The sequence below is a fragment of the Schistocerca serialis genome, chromosome 6, assembly GCF_023864345.2.
Source record: "Schistocerca serialis cubense isolate TAMUIC-IGC-003099 chromosome 6, iqSchSeri2.2, whole genome shotgun sequence".
NCBI lineage: Eukaryota > Metazoa > Arthropoda > Insecta > Orthoptera > Acrididae > Schistocerca > Schistocerca serialis.
The window spans coordinates 630,702,634-630,725,164 of NC_064643.1; the positions used below are offsets into that span (position 1 = coordinate 630,702,634).

The following is a 22,531-nucleotide window of genomic DNA, read 5'->3' on the forward strand; positions in this document are numbered from 1 at the left end:
TCTTGCTTTTTGAATGCAGTTGCCTTTATCACTAGGCTATCTGTGGATGTCTTCAGGACTAACTTAAACTTTCAGCCATAACTTAAACTTTCATTGTCATTGATGTTTTCACCTGTGATTACTGAATACTATTACCAGAAGCTCTTGTGGGAATAGAGTCAGGGAGGTCTGTGGCTTACTCTACCATAAGGGATATATATACAGTGTGAATCACCTAAAACTTGCACTGCAAATATTGTGGAAATGAAAGTGCTACTAATGTGTGGTTTCCGCAGGATGGATTGGTGGTCAGAGGCTTGTATTGAGAAGAATTTGACAGAGCACTGAAAGACCTAAAATGAAACAAGGCCCCTAGAGTAGACAACATCCTGTCAGCATCGTTAATATTCTTGGGAGAGCCAGCCATGGCTGCACTATTCCACCTGGTGTGCAATACCCATGGGGCAGGCTAAATTCCACCAGACTTCAAACAGAATGCTGTAATTCCAGTTTAAAAGAAGGCATGTGCTGAAACGTGTGTCTGTTATCAAACCTTCAGTTTTAATAACTCATGGTCACAAAATACTTACATGGATTATTTATAGAAGAATGAAAACTGTGGGAAGCTGATCTCAGAGAAGATCAGTTTGGGTTATGGAAATAAAGTAAGAACATGCATGGAAGTACTGACACTTTGACTTGTCATCAAAGACAGACTGAAGAAAGGCAAACCCATGACTATAGCTTTTGTAGATTCAAAGAATGATTTTGATATTGTTTACTGGAATATGCACTTTAAAATTGTGAAGACAACTGGGATAAAATAAGGGAGCAAAAGATTATTTACAGCATGTACAAAACCAGACTGCAGTTATAAGAGTTGAAGGACATGCAAGGGAAGCAGTGGTCAAGAAGGGCATGAGACAAGGTTGTTGCCTATCCCCAATGTCACTCAATCTGTACAATGAGCAAGCAGTAAGAGAAATTGAGAATGATAAAATATATTCTATTTCACTTATGTTTTTAAGAACAGTTGATTGCTTATAACATTAGAACCTACTGGCATGAATTTAAGTGAATGGTTAAAATAGTAAAAGAAATAAAAGTACACATTTTTATGATAATAACACATATAAATAAATAAATTTACATTTTCCAAATTAAAATATAAAATTTCTCCTGAGAGTACATATCTTTATCCTAATGATATTGACAATGAACCATGGACCTTGCCGTTGGTGGGGAGGCTTGCGTGCCTCAGCGATACAGACAGCCGTACCGTAGGTGCAACCACAACAGAGAGGTATCTGTTGAGAAGCCAGACAAATGCGTGGTTCCTGAAGAGGGGCAGCAGCCTTTTCAGTAGTTGCAGGGGCAACAGCCTGGATGATCGACTGATCTGGCATTGTAACACTAACCAAAGCGGCCTTGCTGTGCTGGTACTGCAAACGGTTGAAAGCAAGGGGAAACTACAGCCGTAATTTTTCCCGAGGGCATGCAGCTTTACTGCATGGTTAATGATGATGGCGTCCTCTTGGGTAAAATATTCCAGAGTTAAAATAGTCACCCACTCGGATCTCCAGGCGGGGACTACTCAAGAGGACGTCGTTATCAGGAGAAAGAAAACTGGCGTTCTACAGAGCGGAGCATGGAATGTAAGATCCCTTAATCGGGCAGGTAGGTTAGAAAATTTAAAAAGGGAAATGGATAGGTTAAAGTTAGATACAGTGGGAATTAGTGAAGTTCGGTGGCATGAGGAACAAGACTTTTGCGCAGGTGAATACAGGGTTATAAATACAAAGTCAAATAGGGGTAATGCAGGAGTAGGTTTAATAGTGAATAAAAAAATAGGAGTGCGGGTAAGCTACTACAAAGAGCATAGTGAACGCATTATTGTGGCCAAGGTAGACACGAAGCCCACGCCTACTACAGTAGTACAAGTTTATATGCCAACTAGCTCTGCAGATGACGAAGAAATTGAAGAAATGTATGATGAAGCAAAAGAAATTATTCAGATAGTGAAGGGAGACGAAAATTTAATAGTCATGGGTGACTGGAATTCAGTAGTAGGAAAAGGGAGAGAAGGAAACGTAGTAGGTGAATATGGATTGGGGCTAAGAAATGAAAGAGGAAGCCGCCTGGTAGAATTTTGCACAGAGCACAACTTAACCATAGCTAACACTTGGTTCAAAAATCATAAAAGAAGGTTGTATATATGGAAGAAGCCTGGAGATACTGATAGATTTCAGATAGATTACGTAATGGTAAGACAGAGATTTAGAAATCAGGTTTTAAATTGTAAGACATTTCCAGGGGCAGATGTGGACTCTGACCACAATCTATTGGTTATGAACTGTAGATTAAAACTGAAGAAACTGCAAAAAGGTGGGAATTTAAGGAGATGGGACCTGGATAAACTGACTAAACCAGAGGTTGTACAGAGTTTCAGGGAGAGCGTAAGGGAACAAATGGCAGGAATGGGTGAAAGAAATACAGTAGAAGAAGAATGGGTAGCTTTGAGGCATGAAGTAGTGAAGGCAGCAGAGGATCAAGTAGGTAAAAAGACGAGGGCCAGTAGAAATCCTTGGGTAACAGAAGAAATATTGAATTTAATTGATGAAAGTAGAAAATATAAAAATGCAGTAAATGAATCAGGCAAAAAGGAATGCCAACGTCTCAAAAATGAGATCAACAGGAAGTGCAAAATGGCTAAGCATGGATGGCTAGAGGATAAATATAAGTATGTAGAGGCTTATCTCACTAGGGGTAAGATAGATACTGCCTACAGGAAAATTAAAGAGACCTTTGGAGAAAGGAGAACCACCTGTATGAATATCAAGAGTTCAGATGGAAACCCAGTTCTAAGCAAAGAAGGGAAAGCAGAAAGATGGAAGGAGTATATAGAGGGTCTATACAAGGGCGATGTACTTGAGGACAACATTATGGAAATGGAAGAGGATGTAAATGAAGATGAAATGGGAGATATGATACTGCGTGAAGAGTTTAATAGAGCACTGAAAGACCTGAGTCAAAACAAGGACACGGGAGTAGACAACATTCCATTAGAACTACTGACGACTTTGGAAGAGCCAGTCCTGAGAAAACTCTACCATCTGGTGAGCAAGATGCATGAGACAGGCGAAATATCCACAGACTTCAAGAAGAATATATTAATTCCAATCCCAAAGAAAGCAGGTGTTGACAGATGTGAAAATTACCGAACTATCAGTTTAATAAGTCACGGCTGCAAAATACTAATGTGAATTCTTTACAGACGAATGGAAAAACTAGTAGAAGCCGACCTTGGGGAAGATCAGTTTGGATTCCGTAGAAATATTGGAACACGTGAGGCAATACTGACCCTACGACTTATCTTAGAAGCTAGATTAAGGAAAGGCAAACCTATGTTTCTAGCATTTGTAGACTTAGAGAAAGCTTTTGACAATGTTGACTGGAATACTCTCTTTCAAATTCTGAAGGTGGCAGGGGTAAAATACAGGGAGTGAAAGGCTATTTACAATTTGTATAGAAACCAAATGACAGTTACAAGAGTCGAGGGGCATGAAAGGGAAGCAGTGGTTGGGAAGGGAGTGAGACAGGGTTGTAGCCTCTCCCCGATGTTATTCAATCTGTATATTGAGCAAGCAGTGAAGGAAACAAAAGAAAAATTTGGAGTAGGTATTAAATTTCATGGAGAAGGAATAAAAACTTTGAGGTTCGCCGATGACATTGTAATTCTGTCAGAGACAGCAAAGGACTTGGAAGAGCAGTTGAACGGAATGAATAGTGTCTTGAAAGGAGGATATAAGATGAACATAAACAAAAGCAAAACGAGGATAATGGAATGTAGTAGAATTAAGTCGGGTGATGCTGAAGTTATTAGATTAGGAAATGAGACACTTAAAGTAGTAAAGGAGTTTTGCTATTTGTGGTGCAACATAACTGATGATGATCTAAGTAGAGAGGATATAAAACGTAGACTGGCAATGGGAAGAAAAGTGTTTCTGAAGAAGAGAAATTTGTTAACATCGAGTATAGATTTAAGTGTCAGGAAGTCGTTTCTGAAAGTATTTGTATGGAGTGTAGCCATGTATGGAAGTGTAACATGGATGATAAATAGTTTGGACAAGAAGAGAATAGGAGCCTTTGAAATGTTGTGCTACAGAAGAATGCTGAAGATTAGATGGGTAGATCACGTAACTAATGAGGAGGTGTTGAATAGAATTGGAGAGAAGAGAAGTTTGTGGCACAACTTGACTAGAAGAAGGGATCGGTTGGTAGGACATGTTCTGAGGCATCAAGGGATCACTAATTTAGTATTGGAGGGCAGTGTGGAGGGTAAAAATCGTAGAGGGAGACCAAGGGATGAATACACCAAGCAGATTCAGAAGGATGTAGGTTGCATTAGGTACTGGGAGATGAAGAAGCTTCCACAGGATAGAGTAGCATGGAGAGCTGCATCAAACCAGTCTCAGGACTGAAGACCACAACAACAACAACGTTTTATCATTATAACTTGAATTAAAATTCAAAATGCTGTGTTCATGACATAAGTATCACATTTTCTCTTTTACAACTGTGGTTTTAGCTAAGTGGTTTTCTCTACTCTTACGTTAAAAGGTGCCTTATAACTCTATGAATTCGTTTATTTTATAAAAAGCTTGTTCTATGAGAATTTTTTTTTATTTCCTTTTGAATATATGTACATTATTAATTTGCTTTTTTATATTAATCAGCAGCTTATTGTATACATTTATACCTGATTCTTCAACACCTGTGTGTATCCTCGTCAGAGTAGTAGAGCCTTAGTGGAAATTTTTCATCTGTCTTGTACTATAGTTGTGAATGTCACAATTATTCCAAAATTATTCCTTTTTATTGTCTGGAAACATAATCAGTGAGTATCAGTAAATGTACTAAGAGACCTGAAGAGGTCCCTGCAGGGCATCATGTTAGAGACCCCACATATTGGTCTCACTGCTCATTTCTGAAGTTTGAAGACTTTTTCAACTCTAGCAGTGTTTCCCCAGAATATTATACTGCATGAGAGTATAGAATGGAAATACACAAAATATGACAGTAGCATTATTTCTCATTCAAAAATGAGAAATGGCACTTAGTGCAAAAATCTTTCAGCTAAGTTTAGCTCACCTATATAAGACAACAAGTGTCTGGCGCATTTTTTAGATCAGTAATTGCTACTACAATGGCAGGTTATCAAGATTTAAGTGTGTTTGAGTGTGGTGTGATAGTCAGCGCATGAGCAATGGGACACAGAATCTCTGAGGTAGTGATGAAGTGGTGATTTCCCATATGATCATATCATGGGTGTACTGTGAATATTAGGAATATGCTAAAACATCAAACCTCTGACATTGCTGTGGCTGGAAAAATATCCTGCAAGAATGGGACCACTGATGACAGACAAGAATTGTCCAACATGACAGAAGTGCAACCCTTCTGCAGATTGCTGGGCCATCAACAAGTGTCAGCGTGTGAACCATCAATGAAACATCAACATCAAATAATAATAAATTATTATTATTATTATTTTTTAGCACTTTTCATTCGGAACCTTTGGGGGTAGGGGGATGGCAGACTACTACCCATGATTGCTCAGCACTTCTTAGCCAATAGGAGTTTAACAACTGTTATTTCTTTATTACAATTTCTTTAAAAATAGTGCTCTTGATTCATTTTGAGCAGCTTAACATTAATTTCATCTTCATTGTTAATGTAATGAGAGTACAATTATAGATACGGAATATTTTGAAATAATAAATCATCAAAGGTGTGATGTTAATAAGGAAAATAGGAAATAAAATCAACACAAAGAACATAGAACATTTATTTCAATAGTGGTACAAGTCCATTACCTCCACTTTTCTGTCTATAATGCTTCTGAAATGAATGAGCCAAACAAACAGAAAGAAAGGTTCATCTCTAGTAATAAGCCATATGCTTGAATATTTCTGGTATCTCAACTGCAGATTTTTCAGTGCTCATTTAACTTTAGGACACTGTATCTCAATATGAACAAAAATGGACTTGTACCACTATTGAAATAAGCCCTTCATATAATAAGTGATGAGTTGTTGTTTTTGTGGTCTTTAGCCCAGAGACTGGTTTGATGCAGTCTTCTTGCTACTCTATCCTGCGCGAGCTTCTTCATCTCCAAGTAACTTCTGCACCCTACATCCTTCTGAATCTGCTTAATGTATTCATCTCTTGGTCTCCCTCTACGATTTTTACCCTCCACACTGCCCTCCAATACTAAATTGGTGACACCCTGATGCCTCGGAACATGGCCTACTAACCTAGTGTCCCTTCTTGTAGACAAGTTGTGCCACAAATTCCTCTTCTTCCCAATTCTATTCAGTACCTCCTCATTAGTTACATGATACACCCATATAATCTTCAGAATTGTTCTGTAGCACCACATTTGAAAGATTCTATTCTCTTCTCATCTAAAATATTTATTGTCCATGTTACACTTCCATACATGGCTGCACTCCATACAAATACTTTGAGAAAAGACTTCCCGACACTTAAATCTTTATTCGATGTTAACAAACTCCTCTTCTTCAGAAACCCTTTCCTTGCCACTGCCAGTCTACATTTTGTATCCTCCCTACTTTGACCATCATCATTTATTTTGCTCCCCAAATAGCAAAACTCATCTACTACTTTAAGTGTCTCATTTCCTAACCTAATTCCCTCAGCATCACCTGATGTAGTTAGACTACATTCCATTATCCTCGATTTGCTTTTGGGAATGTTCCTCTTATATACTCCTTTCAAGACAGTGTTCATTCCATTCAAATACTGTTCAAGGTCCTTTGCTGTCTCTAACAGAATTACAATGTCATCGGCAAACCTCGCAGGTTTTTATTTCTTCTTCAAGGATTTTACTTCCTACTCCAAATTTTTCTGTTGTTTCCTTTACTGCTTGCTCATTGTATAGATTGAATAACATTGGGGATAGGCCACGATCCTGTCTCACTCCATTCCCAATGACTGATTCCCTGTCATGCCAATCTACTCTTATAAACTGCCATCTGGTTTCTGTTCAAATTGTCAATAGCCTTTCGCTCCCAGTATTTTGGCCCTTACCACTTTCAGAATTTGAAAGAGAGTATTCCAGATAACATTGTCAAAAGCTTTCTCTAAGTCTACAAATGCTACAAACGTAGGCTTGCCATTCCTTAATCTATCTTCTAAGATAAGTCATAGTGCCAGTACTGCCTCACGTGTTCCAACATTTCTATGGAATCCAAACTGATGTTCCCCAAGGTCGGCTTCTACCAGTTTTTCCATTCGGCTGTAAAGAATTTGTGTCAGTATTTTGTAGCCGTGACTTATTAAACTGATAGTTCGGTAATTTCCAAACCTGTAAACACCTGCTTTCTTTGGAATTGAAATCATTATATTCTTTTTGAAGTCTGAGGGTATTTTGCCTGTCTCATACATCTTGCTCGCCAGATGGTAGAGTTTTGTCAGGACTGGCTCTCCCAAGGCTACCAGTAGTTCCAATGGAATGTTGTCTACTCCTGGGATCTTGTTTTGACTTAGGTCTTTCAGTGCTCTGTCAAATTCTTCACGCAGTATCATATATCCCATTTCATCTTCACCTACATCCTCTTCTATTTCCATAATACTGCCCTCAAGTACAATGCCCTTGTATAGACCCTTTATATACTTCTTCCACCTTTCTGCTTTCCCTTCTTTGCTTAGAACTGGTTTTCCATCTGAGCTCTTAATATCCACAGAAGTGGTTCTCTTTTCTCCAAAGGTTTCTTTAATTTTCCTGTTGACAGTATCTATCTTACCCCTAGTGATATATGCCTCTACATCCTTACATTTGTCCTCTAGCCATCCATGCCTAGCCATTTTGCTCTTCCTGTCAATCTCATTTTTGAGACATTTGTATTCCTTTTTGCCTGATTCATTTACTGCATTTTTATATTTTCTCCTTTCATCAATTAAATTCAATATCTCTTCTGGTACCCAAGGATTTCTACTAGCCCTCATTTTCTTTACCTACTTGATCCCTATTTCATCTCTCAAAGCTACCCATTCTTCTTCTGCTGTATTTCTTTCCTGTTCTTGTCGATTGTTTCCTAATGCTCTCTCTGAAACTCTCTACAACCTCTGGTTCTTTCAGTTCATCCAGCTCCCATATCCTTAGATTTCCAACTTTTTGCAGTTTCTCCAGCTTTAATCTACAGTTCTTAACCAATAGATTGTGGTCAGAGTCCACATCTGCCCCGTGGAAATGTCTTACAATTTAAAACCTGGTTCCTAAATCTCTGTCTTACCATTATGTAATCTATCTGAAACCTTCCACTGTCTCCAGGCCTCTTCCACATATACAACCTTCTTTCATGATTCTTAAACCAAGTGTTAGCTATGATTCAGTTATACGCTTTGCAAAATTCTACCAGGCGGCTTCCTCTTTCATTCCTTACCCCCATTCCAAATTCACCTACTATTTTTCCTTCTCTTCCTTTTTCTGCTATCGAATTCCAGACCCCCATGACTATTAAATTTTTGTCTTCGTTCACTATCTGAATAACTTCTTTTATCTCATCATACATTTCTTCAATCTCTTCATCATCTGCTGAGCTAGTTGGCATATAAACTTGTACTACTGTGGTAGGCATGGGATTTGCTTCTATCTTGGCTACACTAATGTGTTCACTGCACTGTTCATAGTAGCTTATCCGTGCTCCTATTTTTTTATTCATTATTAAATCTACTCCTGCGTTACCCATATTTGATTTTGTATTTATAGCACAGTCCTCCTGAGTAGTCCCCATCCAGAGATCCAATTGGGGACTATTTTACCTCTGGAATATTTTTCTCAAGAGGATGCCATCATCATTTAATCATACAGTAAAGCTGCATGCCCTTGGGAAAAATTACGGCTGTAGTTTCCCCTTGGTTTCAGCTGTTCGCAGTACCAGCACAGCAAGGCTATTTTGGTTAATGATACAAGGCCAGATCAGTCAGTCATTCAGACTGTTGCCCCTGAAACTACTGAAAAGACTGCTGCCCCTCTTCAGAATCCACACATTTGTCTGGCCTCTTAACAGATACCCCCTTGTTGTGGTTGCACCTATGGAACAGCTATCTGTATCACTGAGGTACACAAGCCTCCCCACCAAAGGCAACGTCCTTGGTTCATGAGGGGAAAATGATGAGTAGGTAGCAAAATTGTTGTTGTAACCGTAAGTATTGGATGAATTAACAGCAGTTAAAAAAGGTTTTATGGAAACATGGGAGGAAACCAAAAGAGGTTTGAGGCATAATTAAAACCAATTAAAATAATCAGAAATGAGTGACATACGTGATTAGATGTGCCCAAGGATTGAGGAGGAAGAATTCTAGGCCTTCCATGTCTGGTCATTTTGTTAGCATGTGTCTTTTGTAATTCACACTTAATTTCATTGTTCGATTGGTAGTGTTTTTACATTCACTAAATCATAAAGTGTGTTGCTTGGTGTCATTTGTGGTAGTCATGAGAAATTATGGAGCCATTTTCTTTCTGTCTGATACAGTTGCTTAACCACTGCATTTGATATTCCTCCTAGGGGGGTGCTGGCATATCATAGAACAGGTCTGATGAAGGATTTGTGTGAATTGTTGTTTCAACACTAGGCAGTGAAAGTGTCCCTGTACTTGTCATAATAGTCCTTGTCATTTCCTTGTCTTGTGTAGAAGGTAGTTTAGATACGTGCTCCTGTTCATATGTCTGTCAAGGATCATGCTGATAGTCCTGGTAATGCTGGCAAGCCTCAGTGATGAGTACCAGAATGTCAGTTGTATGACTGCATCATTTTGCTGTCTTTTCTTGGTCATATGTCTGTGCCAGAAGAGTATTATATGTGTTTTTGTTAGGTTTGGCCTGATTCTCCATTTCTGCACCCAGCCTTCCAGTCATCTTAGGTATATGTCCATCTTTCTCTTTGTTATGGTCATTGTTAGAGAGGTGCACCAGTATGTGGTATCATCTGCATATAGCACAGATCTGTCTTATCTGGGGCTATTGTGGGGAGGGGGACAGGTGGTGGACGCCTACTGCGTACAGCACGTACAGTAGCAGTGACAGGATGCCACATCGGGGGACACCTGCTTGTGGGGTGAATAAATGTGATACCAAGGTCGAAAAATTGACCCTACAACCCTATATGTTAAGTATTTTTTGATAATGGAGCCCATTTTTGTTGTAATCTCCAGTTGGCACAGCTTACAGAGTAGGCCATTGTGCGACAGTTGATTGAAAGTGTTATATCCTAGCCAGTAATGCCACCCGAGCCCGCTGCCAAAAGGTTGGCAGCATCAAAGTCCGGACGCCGTCCGCATAAGCAGCGCCAGTGAGACAGGAAATCGCTGCAAGTCTGCGCGCACCACCGCTGGCTTCTGGCTTCTTAAGCGCTGGAGTCGCGAGCGCTAGGACAGTTCTGTATTCGCCGCTCAGTTGTATACTCGCCACCGAATTGTGTACTTGCTAGTCAGTTGTGTGTTCATCGCAGCAGAGTTGTTGTTCGTCATCAGCCGACGCTGACCTAGCCGCTCCGACCCGAACTAGACAGATTTCTGTAGACACCGAGTTCACTACTGTGTTACTGTATCTTTGTTAATAAAGATAAGTACCGACTTTTATTTAATCAGAGTGTTTGGGTTTTCATCTTTCTGTTCACTGTTCCAGCGGACCGGTCGGCCCGCTATTAAAAGTGTGGCGGTGACTTCGTAAGCCGTTTCTACAGCGAATTGCTTGTCGCTACGAACGCCGCCACAAAAGAAAGCACATTTGATATCTAGGAAGACTGCAAATATGCACTTCCCAATCTTAAAGCCCTAAGTGACTCCATTGGGTAGCTTGAATAGGGGGTCATTGGTGGAATTCCTGCTATGGTAGCCTTAGGAAGTATTTAGTCTCTACATATGTCCTTAATATGACTGTTATTATTCTTTCCGAGGTTTTCCCTAACATGTCTTGAAGAGAAATTGGCCTGTAAGATCACGAATCAGTTCATGGCATGTCAGGCTTATTGTAATGGTTCTGCTCATCTTCCAGCTGGTTTGGAGGATCTTGGTGTCAAGGCAGTAGTTAAATAGTAAGGAGAGGATGGGAATAAGGGCAGGGAGGGGTGCTTCCTCAAATGGCTTCATCTTATGTCATTTTGTCTGGGGGCAGAGTTTCATCCTGTTAGGATTTCATCTATTATTTCATCATCAGTTATTGGTTTGGCGAAGGGATGGTTGCTTTCTGTGTCCGCTCTAAGTGTTGTGAGTACTTGCGCCAGCAGAAGATTTGTAGACTGTCTAAACACCTTGTCGAAGTTGTTATTCTCTAGAAATGAGAAAACTTCCTGTTGCAAGACCTCTTTAAAAATGTCTGCCTGTTGCTGTTTCTCCTTCGTCAGCTGACTGTTCATTATTAGTGTATTGGTGGTGGTCTGTTTTTATCCTGTCAGTGTTTTAAACTGATTCCAGAACTTGCCTCTGTATGTGTATTTGAGTCGAGAGTAAGTTTTGTCACATTCTCATTGTTGGAAGGTTGAGATGATACATTTTATGTGATCGTCCAGTCTGTCCTGTGTTTGTCTCAAGTGAGGATTGCTGGATCATCTTATCTGCCTCTCTAGTTGTCTTTTATGTCGTATCAAGTACACCTTGTGACAGTCGATTACACTGAAAAGTTTTGCCCTGTGCAGTTGGGAAGCAAAATCTTGAATATTTGGGATTGGATAATTATCTAAAATTTTTCTGGTGCTAAGCGCCTGATAGTCACTGCAGAGGTGGAAATTGTCATCTTTCATAGGCACCAAATGAATGGGTGACGACCAACTACTAGAAGAAGAGCGAATAGTCTTACTGTCTGAAAGTTCCTGAATAACTGCATTGATGTGTTTAAGATTTTCCCGGTTTAAATGCCTAGCCTTTGCGCACACCAGTGGACCTTCCACGGTACTGATTCTATGGACAATACCGTTGTCGATTGCAAACACCGACAGGGAGGATGGATCCACACCTGATGAAGTAATGTAATGCACACACTTGTATGTCCCAGGCTGATGGATCAGCAGCAGTGGCAGTGATCCACTGGTAGTCCTTGTCATGGATCTCAGTGGGGTACTTGGTGGTGTTGCGAACACAGTTTCTGTCAGGAAGTAGAAAAGTCACGCGACATTGGCAGTGCGTGCGAGGAGGCGGAGTGGGGGCTGGGGCTGTGGCCATGTGTGACTGCTGGTGACTTGCTAATGAGTGTCTGTGAGCTTGGCTTGCATGGCAGCGATGTGTAAGCGGAGGGCTTCATTGCTGTCCTGAAGCTCATTGTTGTGTGATTTAAGAGAGAGCACTGCAACGGTGGCTTCAGCTAGGTCACACAACAGAGTGACGCTCTCAGATGAGAGGGAAGAAATACCATAACTGGTGGTATGGTCTACTGAGTTAAAGATTGGTGTACCTCATTATAGGATAGGTGAAAGAGCATGGGCTAAGAGAAAATCTACCCCGAGCATGGGTTCATCCACATCAGTAATAATGGATGTCCACTGTAAGGGAGTATTAATGTCCTGCAGTTGAAGGTTTAAATTAGTTATGCCTTGGGATTGGATCAAGGAGTTATTGATAGCTCAAAGTGGGGGGGGGGGGGGGGGGCAAGGTTGATGCTCAAATTTAATACCTGCAGACAAAGGTATGACACTGACCCCATGTTGACTAGAAATGAAAGACAAGACACTGTGTCTTTCATGTACATGTATTAAGAGACAGGCATCTGTGTGATGCAACGTGGCCCATAGCTCCTGAGTGGGGTCACAATATTAGTTTGGAAACATGCATGGGGAATGACATTTCTTAGCTGCATTGCCGAAGCAGGAATGGAAATAACACTGAGCAGAATGGTGCTTAGCATCATGCGTCAAGCTGCCTGAGGCTGAAGCGTAAGTGTAGTGGTTCATATTTGTAGATTCCTCCGATGGCAGTGCTGCAGTAGAGCTGGTAGGAGAGGAGTTACGGCAGTGGTTGCCAGGCAGCATTGGGTCCGTGCGCATGCGTGGAGTGAGTCATGTGCACTCTTTACCGAATGATGGAAACTGCAGCACAGGTGTGCCAACTCCTGAGGCCTGAAGGTCCCCACGAGGGGGTATGTGGGGGTGGCAAGATGTTGTAAACCTGGTCTGCAATCTTCAGTTTAGCATCCAGTGGAGCCGAAGTTAGATGGACAAGGTGAATTTGAACTTCCCGAGGAAGTTTGAGCAACCAGATGGTCTGAAGTGTAGTGTCCGGCATATGATGTGTGTCAATCGTAGCATGGAGATATCACCAGAGGTGTGGTGGGGATGTAGAACCTAGTGACTTGTGACTGATGATGAGGTGGATAGCTTCCTCTGTAGATCTGGTTAGGCACTCGAGGATGGTGTGTCAGGCAAAAGCATATTTGTCTGTAGTGGGAGGTGAAGCCATAATATCGCAGATGAGATGCAGTTCATCATGGAGGTGACATAGTAAGCAAAGGGATTTAGAGTTGTCGTCAGCGACGCCATGTAGCTACAGGACATGGCCGACCAAGGCAAACCATGTGTGTGAGTGTTCCTTGTGAACGGGTGGTAGATTAGGCCAACAGATGGGAAAGTCTTAGCATAATGGTTTGTCAGAAACTGTCACTCCTTGTCTGTAGCTCAGCAGCATAACTGGCTCAGGTGCAGTAGTGGTGTACCAGATCATGACTCTGTCAGCGACATGGTAGGCGCAGCTGGCTCAACCACGGTCGAGAAACCAATGAGTCAGGCATTCAACAGAGTAACGCCAACAGGTGTAGAGGAAGAGTCGGCCATAGTCGAACAATGTGCAGAAAACGACAGAGTGCAGTTTCCGGGCACCTCCACTAGAGGTGCATTGAAATTGTTAAAATCACATATCATTTTTGGAACACACATGACAAATGAGGCATCAGAAACACTCGTAAAGCATGCTGGTAGCGTGGTGGGGGAGAGGGGGGGGGGGGGGGGGGTATGGGGGCTGGTGCAAAATCCGGAGATCCAGGATAAACATGAAGTTTCCTGTCCTGAATGTCCGGCTCAATTTGTATCACCACTGACACGGGTGGAAAGTTCACACTGGCACTTGGGAAATTTGTAAACATAGTCATTGGTGTTTGAGCACATTGTGTCGGCCATTGTTGAGCACTCAGAACATATAAAAAGTTCATATTCGACGTAAAATGTTCGCATCTGAAGTTTGTTGTATGAAAAATGTTCTATTGGTATGGGACACTGCCACACAATGGCTCATTCATGTAGGATAATGAAAAGTTATTGTTCATACTTGATGCCATCACACATGGCTGTGGGAATGTAGAAGCACTGTCCTGTTGAGTACAGCTAGCTGGTGTATTTGTAAACTGCATCGAACTATTCTGAACACAAAGTGGATGATAGGAAAATGATGCCGGAGCATCTATTGGAAAATCTAGTTGGCTCATGTGCTGTGCAGTGGGTGGCAAGTGATCCATTGTGTACTGCACAATGGAATGAGAGTTCGATGTAGCACTCGTGAATAAATTCGGGGTCACCAATATGAGTTTAGTGTTGTAGGATTGCCAGATCCAATGATGTATACTATTCTACATGTAATAAGCACTATTTTATTGGTCTGAAGCTCATATAAAGAGATATACACATCTTGTTGATTCTCCATACACATGTGTGTACCATTCTGTGTGTGACTACAGGCTGCTCACAAAGAGCTTGAAAAACAAAGATGTTGATACACGACTTGGTTGATAGCTGCCACGAACCCATAGCAACTCAGAATATCAACATGCAAAACAAAAAAACTCTATGAACTTATGCACAAACCTAATAGCTCACACAGCCTGTAGAAGCAGTTTGTAAGCATTTTGTCAATCTATTAACTTCTGTCCTTGATTTGTTCGTCATTCCTGGAGGTTATACTTTAGGTTGGAATGTATTGCACAGGATTGTTGATCATATGTGAAGAAAAGTTCCTTCTTAAAAGTTCAAAATCGTTTCACGTTTTGTGTAATATTGTTGATCCCGTTCATGTTAATGATTCTTTATTCACAGCTGCTTCATTCAGAGATAATATGATTTTAGCATTCACATTTGATTACCTTCATTTCAGTTTTATCACACAATCAGTTTACCCCTTTTGTCCAGTCTTGCTTTTTATTCATCTCCCACATTTCTAAGCAGTAAAAAATATTGTTTAGTTCTGCTCGCATGGTGAATAACTACTCTTTTATTGCTTCTCTTGTATAGAATGAACAGAGTGTTCGGCTGCTGCAAGAGTATTCCCTGCCAGATGTAGAGCAGTTCACATCATCTGTAACAAATCTCATTGAAGCAGAAGATAAAGAAACCACCTCCAGTAATCATAATGGTCATTCACATCATGAGGAAGAGGTAATTATGCTAATCTAATTATGAGGATGAAACAAACAATAAATCTGTTGGTTCTATGATTTCAATGTTAATTGTTACTATTTTCTTTTCTGTATGTTGTTTTTCTGTTATTTCAGTCTTGTTATAATTTATTTATATACATTGTTTCAGATTTGTTGTTAAGCTCTTAAGCAATATAATATAATATAATCTGATACAAAGGCCATCAGTTACCTCACCATGTCCAAATGGCCTCATTTCATGAAGCTCTTATGTGAATATGTATATTAACTATGTTTGAGAATGTGTGCTCTTATTGCAAAGTTCACTGATTAAATATTCCCATGTTGTCAGCTGAGTAACAGCATAGTCTTGATGCAAAGCTTTGAAAATTTCATATTCACCATTTAAAGATACGAATGACATGTAGGAAATTTGTTGAAATATTGCTTCAAGATGAGGCTATCACTCTGAAGATAAACCAAGAAAACTGCATCAATATTATCTGTAGTTTGTGATAGCATGGTGCAAGGTTTCAGTTTCAGTTATTTTCACATCAGGCTTTAAATGAATATTTTCAGTTCAACTTTATAATTCAATATTTACTATATATATTTTAGTCACTTGTTCCTCTCTTGTCTGTTTAGTGTATTAAACTATGCAGTGCTAAATTAATCAGGACTGTAGGAGACACCATCATGATGCTTCATTCCATTTGTAAATCATTTTGTTATTCACCTTTACTTTTGCCTTTGTGTCTTTCATTGGTATTCAGGTAATCTTCTTAGCTTCTTACAGATGCCTAATTCTTTTAGTGCTATATGTATAGCTGACAGGTTAACACTATCAAAAGCTTTTCTAAAATCAACTAACAGAAAGTGGAGATCAATTTCACGTACATAAAATTTGTCCATTATATGTCTAATAATAAACAACTGATCAGAAGTACCTCTATCTGACTGGAAGCTATATTGGTATTTCTTTGAGTATCTTTCTCCTGTATTCAATTTCACAAGCTAAGTTTTCTTCTTTCTTGCATATAGGGCACGTTATTCAAGTTTTCCAGTCCTCAGGCATGCTTTTCTTTTTTAGTGCATATATTTCACATATTATAGGTTGACTGCCAAATTTTATAAGTTGTGAAAAGGATAGTTGCTACTCACCATGTAGCAGAGATGCTGAGTCGCAAATAGGCCAACAAAAGCTTATTTTGTGACAGTCTTTTTGTTGTGCATGTCTGCGACTCAGCATCTCTGCTATATGATGAGTAGCAACATCCTTTTCATAATACTGTTACATTCCATCCTGGATTATCCATTGTTTGAAATTTTATAAGTTCTGACTCTAGAAGAATTCATTAAGAGAGTGAAAAAGATTTTTCCAAGGACATGTTTTGAGGCATCAAGGGATCACAAATTTAGCATTGGAGGGCAGCGTGGAGGGTAAAAATCGTAGAGGGAGACCAAGAGATCAATACACTGAGCAGATTCAGAAGGATGTAGGTTGCAGTAAGTACTGGGAGATGAAGAAGCTTGCACAGGATAGAGTAGCATGGAGAGCTGCATCACACCAGTCTCAGGACTGAAGACCACAACAACAACAACATTAGCCCGAGCAAAAATTTCTGTTCTAACATACGTTATTGTGTTCCATTACAAAGTGGTAATAGCAAATATTACAAGTACAATGTGTCACATCTAAGTTATGCATTAAAGAATTCATTAAGAGAGTGAAAAAGATTTTTCCAGAAGCTAATCCTTTAATTGTCTTCTAAACTGGGGCATTACACTGGAGGGAAGCAGGACAGTGTTGTAGCATATCTCTGATGTTATTCAATCTGTACATTGAGCAGCAGTGGAAACAAAAGAAAAATATGGAGAAATAATTAAAGTTCAGAGAGAAAGAATAAAAACTTTGAGGTTTGCTGATGGCGTTGTAATTCTGCCAGAGACAGCAAAGGACCTGGAGGAGCATCTGAATGGAATGATGAGTGTCTTGAAAGGAGGACATGAGATGAACATTATTAAGCAAAACAAGGGTAATGGAATGTAGTCAGATTAAAATAGGTGATGTTGAGGGAATAAGGGCAACATAAATTTCCTGGACATTAGCTTGAAGATAGAAGACAGTAACCATAAATTTAAAATTTACTGAAAAGAGTCTTTCACTGACACTTTCATCCCAGCTTCCTCCCAAAATCTAACAACCTAAAAACAAGCAGCATTCCATCACATGATCCACCGTCTCCTTTCTGTCCCTATGTCCCAAGAAGACTTTGACCAGGAACTTAATACAATAAAAACAGTAGCCATAAATAATGAATTTGACCCCAACACCAATTATAAAATTTTAGCTAAAAAGATGAAGAAGCAAGCCATGTCCCTACTGTCCCCAATGAAAAACACAGACAAACAGGAAAAGAAATGGTGCAGATTACCTTTTATATGGAAAATGTCACATAGCATAAGTAACATCTTGTAGGCGAAGGGTTTCTCAGTGTTTTTCTATGTCTCTTGGACAATAGGTAGTTTTTTGTTCAATGCAAAAGACAAACAACCAGCTATCACAAAAAGTGGGGTTTATAAAATCACATGCCATGAGTGTCAGTCTTGTTACATTGGGCAGATGGGGAGGGCAATCTGTAACTTAAGGAACACCACAGAAGCTGGAGAATGAGGAAGCCTGGTTCGGCCTTTGCAGAACATTGCCTGAACACTAATCATAAATACACAATAGATGCACAAGTCCTACACACAGAGGAAAAGGGGGCCAAATTTGACCAATTATAAATCTTAGAAATTAAAAAAACAGGTGGGTATATCCCCACACCTATTATTAAATGAGCAAACCCAATTCAGTTATTCATCTCTTTTACATGAGATCACAACCCCAGGATAGAAGCAAAACTTTGGGCCCCAGTCCATTGTAGTTAAAAATATCTCGGCTGATGCATAACTTTAGTACGGTCATTGGTGAATGTGTAATAATGTGTGTAATTTGTTAAAAAATAGTAATTGTTGTAATTGTACTTTAAACTGTGGATCAATACCTTAAAAAGTTGAGATTATCTTTGCCTTGTCATCATGTTTATGTGTACATTCTCACCTTTGGGAATCAGTAATGTACTTGAAAACAGGCTTATAACTCGAAACCTAGGTTGTGCAATAACATTAATAATAAATTTTGACACAAGGCTAAAAATAGCGATTGTTTAGTTAATTTATATGTTTCATCAAGAACTGACAGATGATTCAATTAAAATGATAGATTTAAGCATTAGAAAGTCTTTTCTGAAGGTACTTGTCTGGAATGTAGCCATGGAAGGAAGTGAGACATGGGCGACAACAGTTAAAACAAGACAAGAACAGAAGCTTTTGAAATGTGGTGCTACAGAAAATTCTGAAGATTAGATGTGTGAAGTGCGTAACCAATGAGGAGATACTGAACAGAATTGGGGAGAAAAGAAATTTGTGGCAGAACTTGGCTAAAAGAAGCAACTGGTTGATAGGACACTAACTGAGAGATCAAGGGATCACTAATTAAGTACTGGAGGGGAGTGTGGGGGGTAAAAGTTTTAGAGGAAAACCAATGGACGAGTACAGTAAGCAGCTTAAAAAGGATTAAGTTGCAGTAATTTTCAGAGATGAAGTGGCTTGCACAGGACAGAGTAACATGGAGAGTTGCATCAAACTGGTCTTCAGACAGAAAACCTCAACAACATTTCTTCTCGTTTTTCTCTGTAGCATTCCCAGTCCTGCTACATTTTTATGTTGTATTGTTAGTCTACATTTGTCATTACATCACTCATTTCCTTCCTTTCTTCCTAACCCAACTGTTTCTTTGTATCCTCTTCCATCTACCTAGATTTCCCATTGCTTCCTCACTGTTAGGATACCTTTAATGTTTATTTAAGACAATATTATGAAAAAGATAGACTGCCATTCACCACATAGAGGAAATGTTGAGTCGCAGACAGGCACAACAAAAAGACTGATAAACAAGTAAGCTTTTGGTCAAAAGCCCTTCTGAATTAGACAAGATACACACACATACATGCAAATGCAACTTACACACACACGACCACTATCTCTGGCTACCGAGTCCAGACTGCCAGTCTGGCCTTGGCACACAGAGACAGTGTGTGTGTTGTTTTTGCATGAAAGTGTGTATATTGTCAAATTCAATGAAATCCTTTTGGCCAAACACATAATTGCTTAGTGTTCTTTTTTTGCACCTGTCTGTAACCCAATATCTCCACAATATGGTGAGCAGCAGTCTGTGCTTTTCATTATGTTGTCATTATTCCACCCTGGATTTTCTATCATTTAATTTTTATTGGGTATATTTTTACAGTTTGGGAATCATCCAGTTTTTCTAGATTCAAATTTGCTTTTCTTTCCATTACAGTTTTATGTATTACTTTTAACTTATTTCTCACTATGGCTTTTACAACATATTGGTCTGAATCACAGTTTGGATCCCTACAGCCCCATACCTAGATGACTGTCAAGGCATATCATGGTTTTACTAACACGTGGTTCATTTGGTTAACTACTTCACTTACACTTGATTTCCATGTTTTGAGGAGTATTCTTTTGTGTAGAAAACAGGTATTCTTGATGAGTAAATTATTTCTAGCAGTGAACTGACATAACATGGCTCCTTTCTCATTACTTTCTTCATGTAAAGTGTATCTCTACGATGTTTTCCTCATTCATTTTGCCCAACATGTGCATTAAAGTCTCCCAAAACTAGCAACAGGTCATAGTTTTGTACTTTACTATATGCACTTTTAAAGTCTTCATAAAACTATTCTTTTATTCCTTCTTCTGCTTCCCTCTGTTGGTGTATATGCAGTTATTATCATTATATTCCTGAATTTCCCTTTTATTCACAGTCTGCAGAGTGTTTTGTTTATAAGTTCAAATTCCAAAAGACTTTTCCTAATCTCTCTTGTTATTATAAATCCTGTCCCATATAGACCTGTTCTTCTTTATGGTCCACAATAGAGCAGAGTTAGTTAGTTAGTTGGTTGCATGTTACATTGATCAATTGCATGGTATGGAAGCCATTATGATGTGGAATGTGTCAAGTGCACAAGAAATGCACATGTGATACTTGATTTTTTATTCATCTATGGTATAGAAGGAGTTGTCAAGGAGATATGATTTCAGTTTATTTTTGAAGCTATTACTGCTGTCCGTCAAACATTGCATTTCATCTGCTAATTTGTCAATAATTTTTATAGCAGCATATTTTACCCCTTTCTATGCCAAAGATAGGTTGAGTAAAGGATAGTGTAAGTTTTTTTTCTGGTATTATAATCATGAGTGTCACTGTTGTTTTTAAACTGGCCCATGTTGTTAAGAACAAATTTCATTAGTGAGCAAATGTACTGTGAGGCTGTTGTAAGAATTCCCAATCTTTTAAAAATATGCCTACAAGATATGCAACTATGAACCCCACACATTATTCTAACCACTTTCTATGTCTAAGTATTGAGTTACCCCAACATATTATTCCATATGACATCAGAGAGTGAAAGTATGCAAAGTATGTTAGCTTACTAATATCTATATCCTCAAAATTGGCAATTATTCTGATTGCAAAAGTTGCTGAACCTAGTCACTTTAGAAGATCCAAAATATTAATTTTCCAATTAAGAATATGGAGGAATATCTGTCCTTGCTCTTGCCGTCTCACTTCTTGTAGTGCCACAATATTGTACGTAAATTTCATGACCTCTTCCAGCCTTTCTTTAATTTTACCAGGTTTCAAGGTTATTCAAATATTCTAAGTTACTATTGGCCAATCTTTCATCCTTTTCCTTTGCTGAAGTCATGTGCTGTATGTCTCTCCATTATTCGAGGCCCTTGTGGTTGTTCCATAACATGACCACATCCTGGTGGACTTGGGTTTTTTAGCATTTACTCCCATAGGAAAGTTGGCTTCTCTATGCCTTTTGAGTTCTCCCTGTACTATGGTGTGGGACACACTTCATCTGGCTCCTCTGTCAAGGCCTGCTGGGCTTGAGAGGCCCTGCTGGTATCTGAGCTACTGCCAGCATAGCCCTCAGCTTCTCTGAAGCACACAAACTGCCCTGCATGGCGGTGAAGGTGTCTTCAGTAAAGTGCTGTCCCATGGTAGGGAACAGCATCAATGATTGTGTCAATCATCCATGCTTTTGACAGCACTATTCTTGTGACAGTGCCATCTTGACTCACCTTTCGTCACAGACATACTTTGAAACTATCTCAAAGAAGTTCGCAGTTTCCCTGTAATGGAAATTACATTACAATCCTATACATCAGTAGTTTATTCCTGCTTATGATGAAGATGGCAATGCAAGCTTTTGAAAGCTCAAATATCTATGGGTAGACAAATGTATATTGTAACTTTGATGTCAAAGTTGTGTTGTTCAGAGTGCACTGTAGAACACATACACAGAATTACACAAGTTATTGAAAATGTGTGTTCCTGAATAATGCGTACTCTTGCGCAAAAACGTGTGCATTTTTCAGGAATACACATTATCAATAACTTGCCAGCAGCCATAAAAAGCTTAAAAACCAATGAAATTCAGTTTAAGAGAAGCCTAAATGATTTATTGGTGGCCAACTTCTACTCCATTGATGAATTTCTCACTAGAATCACCTGAATTTGTATGTACGTGTGTGTGTGTGTGTGTGTGTAAAGTACGATCTAACTTCTGTACCATTTTAGTGCAGTAATGTGTTCATTGTAAGTAAGTATTGTAGTAGTTCCATTGTATGTTTATTACCTTGTAAATTAATTTTTTATTTTATTTTATATTCACTTGGGACCTGTGGAAGGTACATTAACTTATTTTGTTAGTTGTAAATATTTGTCATGCATTATTGTTTTTATGACATGTTTTACATCCTGGAGGACCTCCTCGCAATGCATCAATTGGAATGAAAGTAAAACTAATCTAATCTAAACTCTCTCCTCTCTCTTAAAAATGCAGTGGCTGTCTTTTCTCTTGCTGTTGTTTACATTTCAGCCAAGGTTTTCCATTTTCACACTGAAAGCTTAGAGATATTATTTGGATAGCTATAGCTTGCAATACTTTAATTTCCAATTTGTAATGATTATGTTTACATTAAATTTACAACCAG

The 22,531-nt window shown here is 39.2% G+C and overlaps 1 protein-coding gene across 1 annotated transcript in view; it reads left to right on the plus strand.

Annotated features, from left to right (window-relative positions):
- LOC126484254 (trichohyalin-like) overlaps positions 1-22,531 on the plus strand; it is a 731,617-nt gene that overhangs the window by 699,568 nt on the left and 9,518 nt on the right. The window contains exon 19 of the mRNA XM_050107675.1: positions 15,270-15,413. Within this exon, the coding sequence (XP_049963632.1) occupies positions 15,270-15,413 (144 nt within the window). The remainder of the gene's footprint in view (positions 1-15,269; positions 15,414-22,531) is intronic.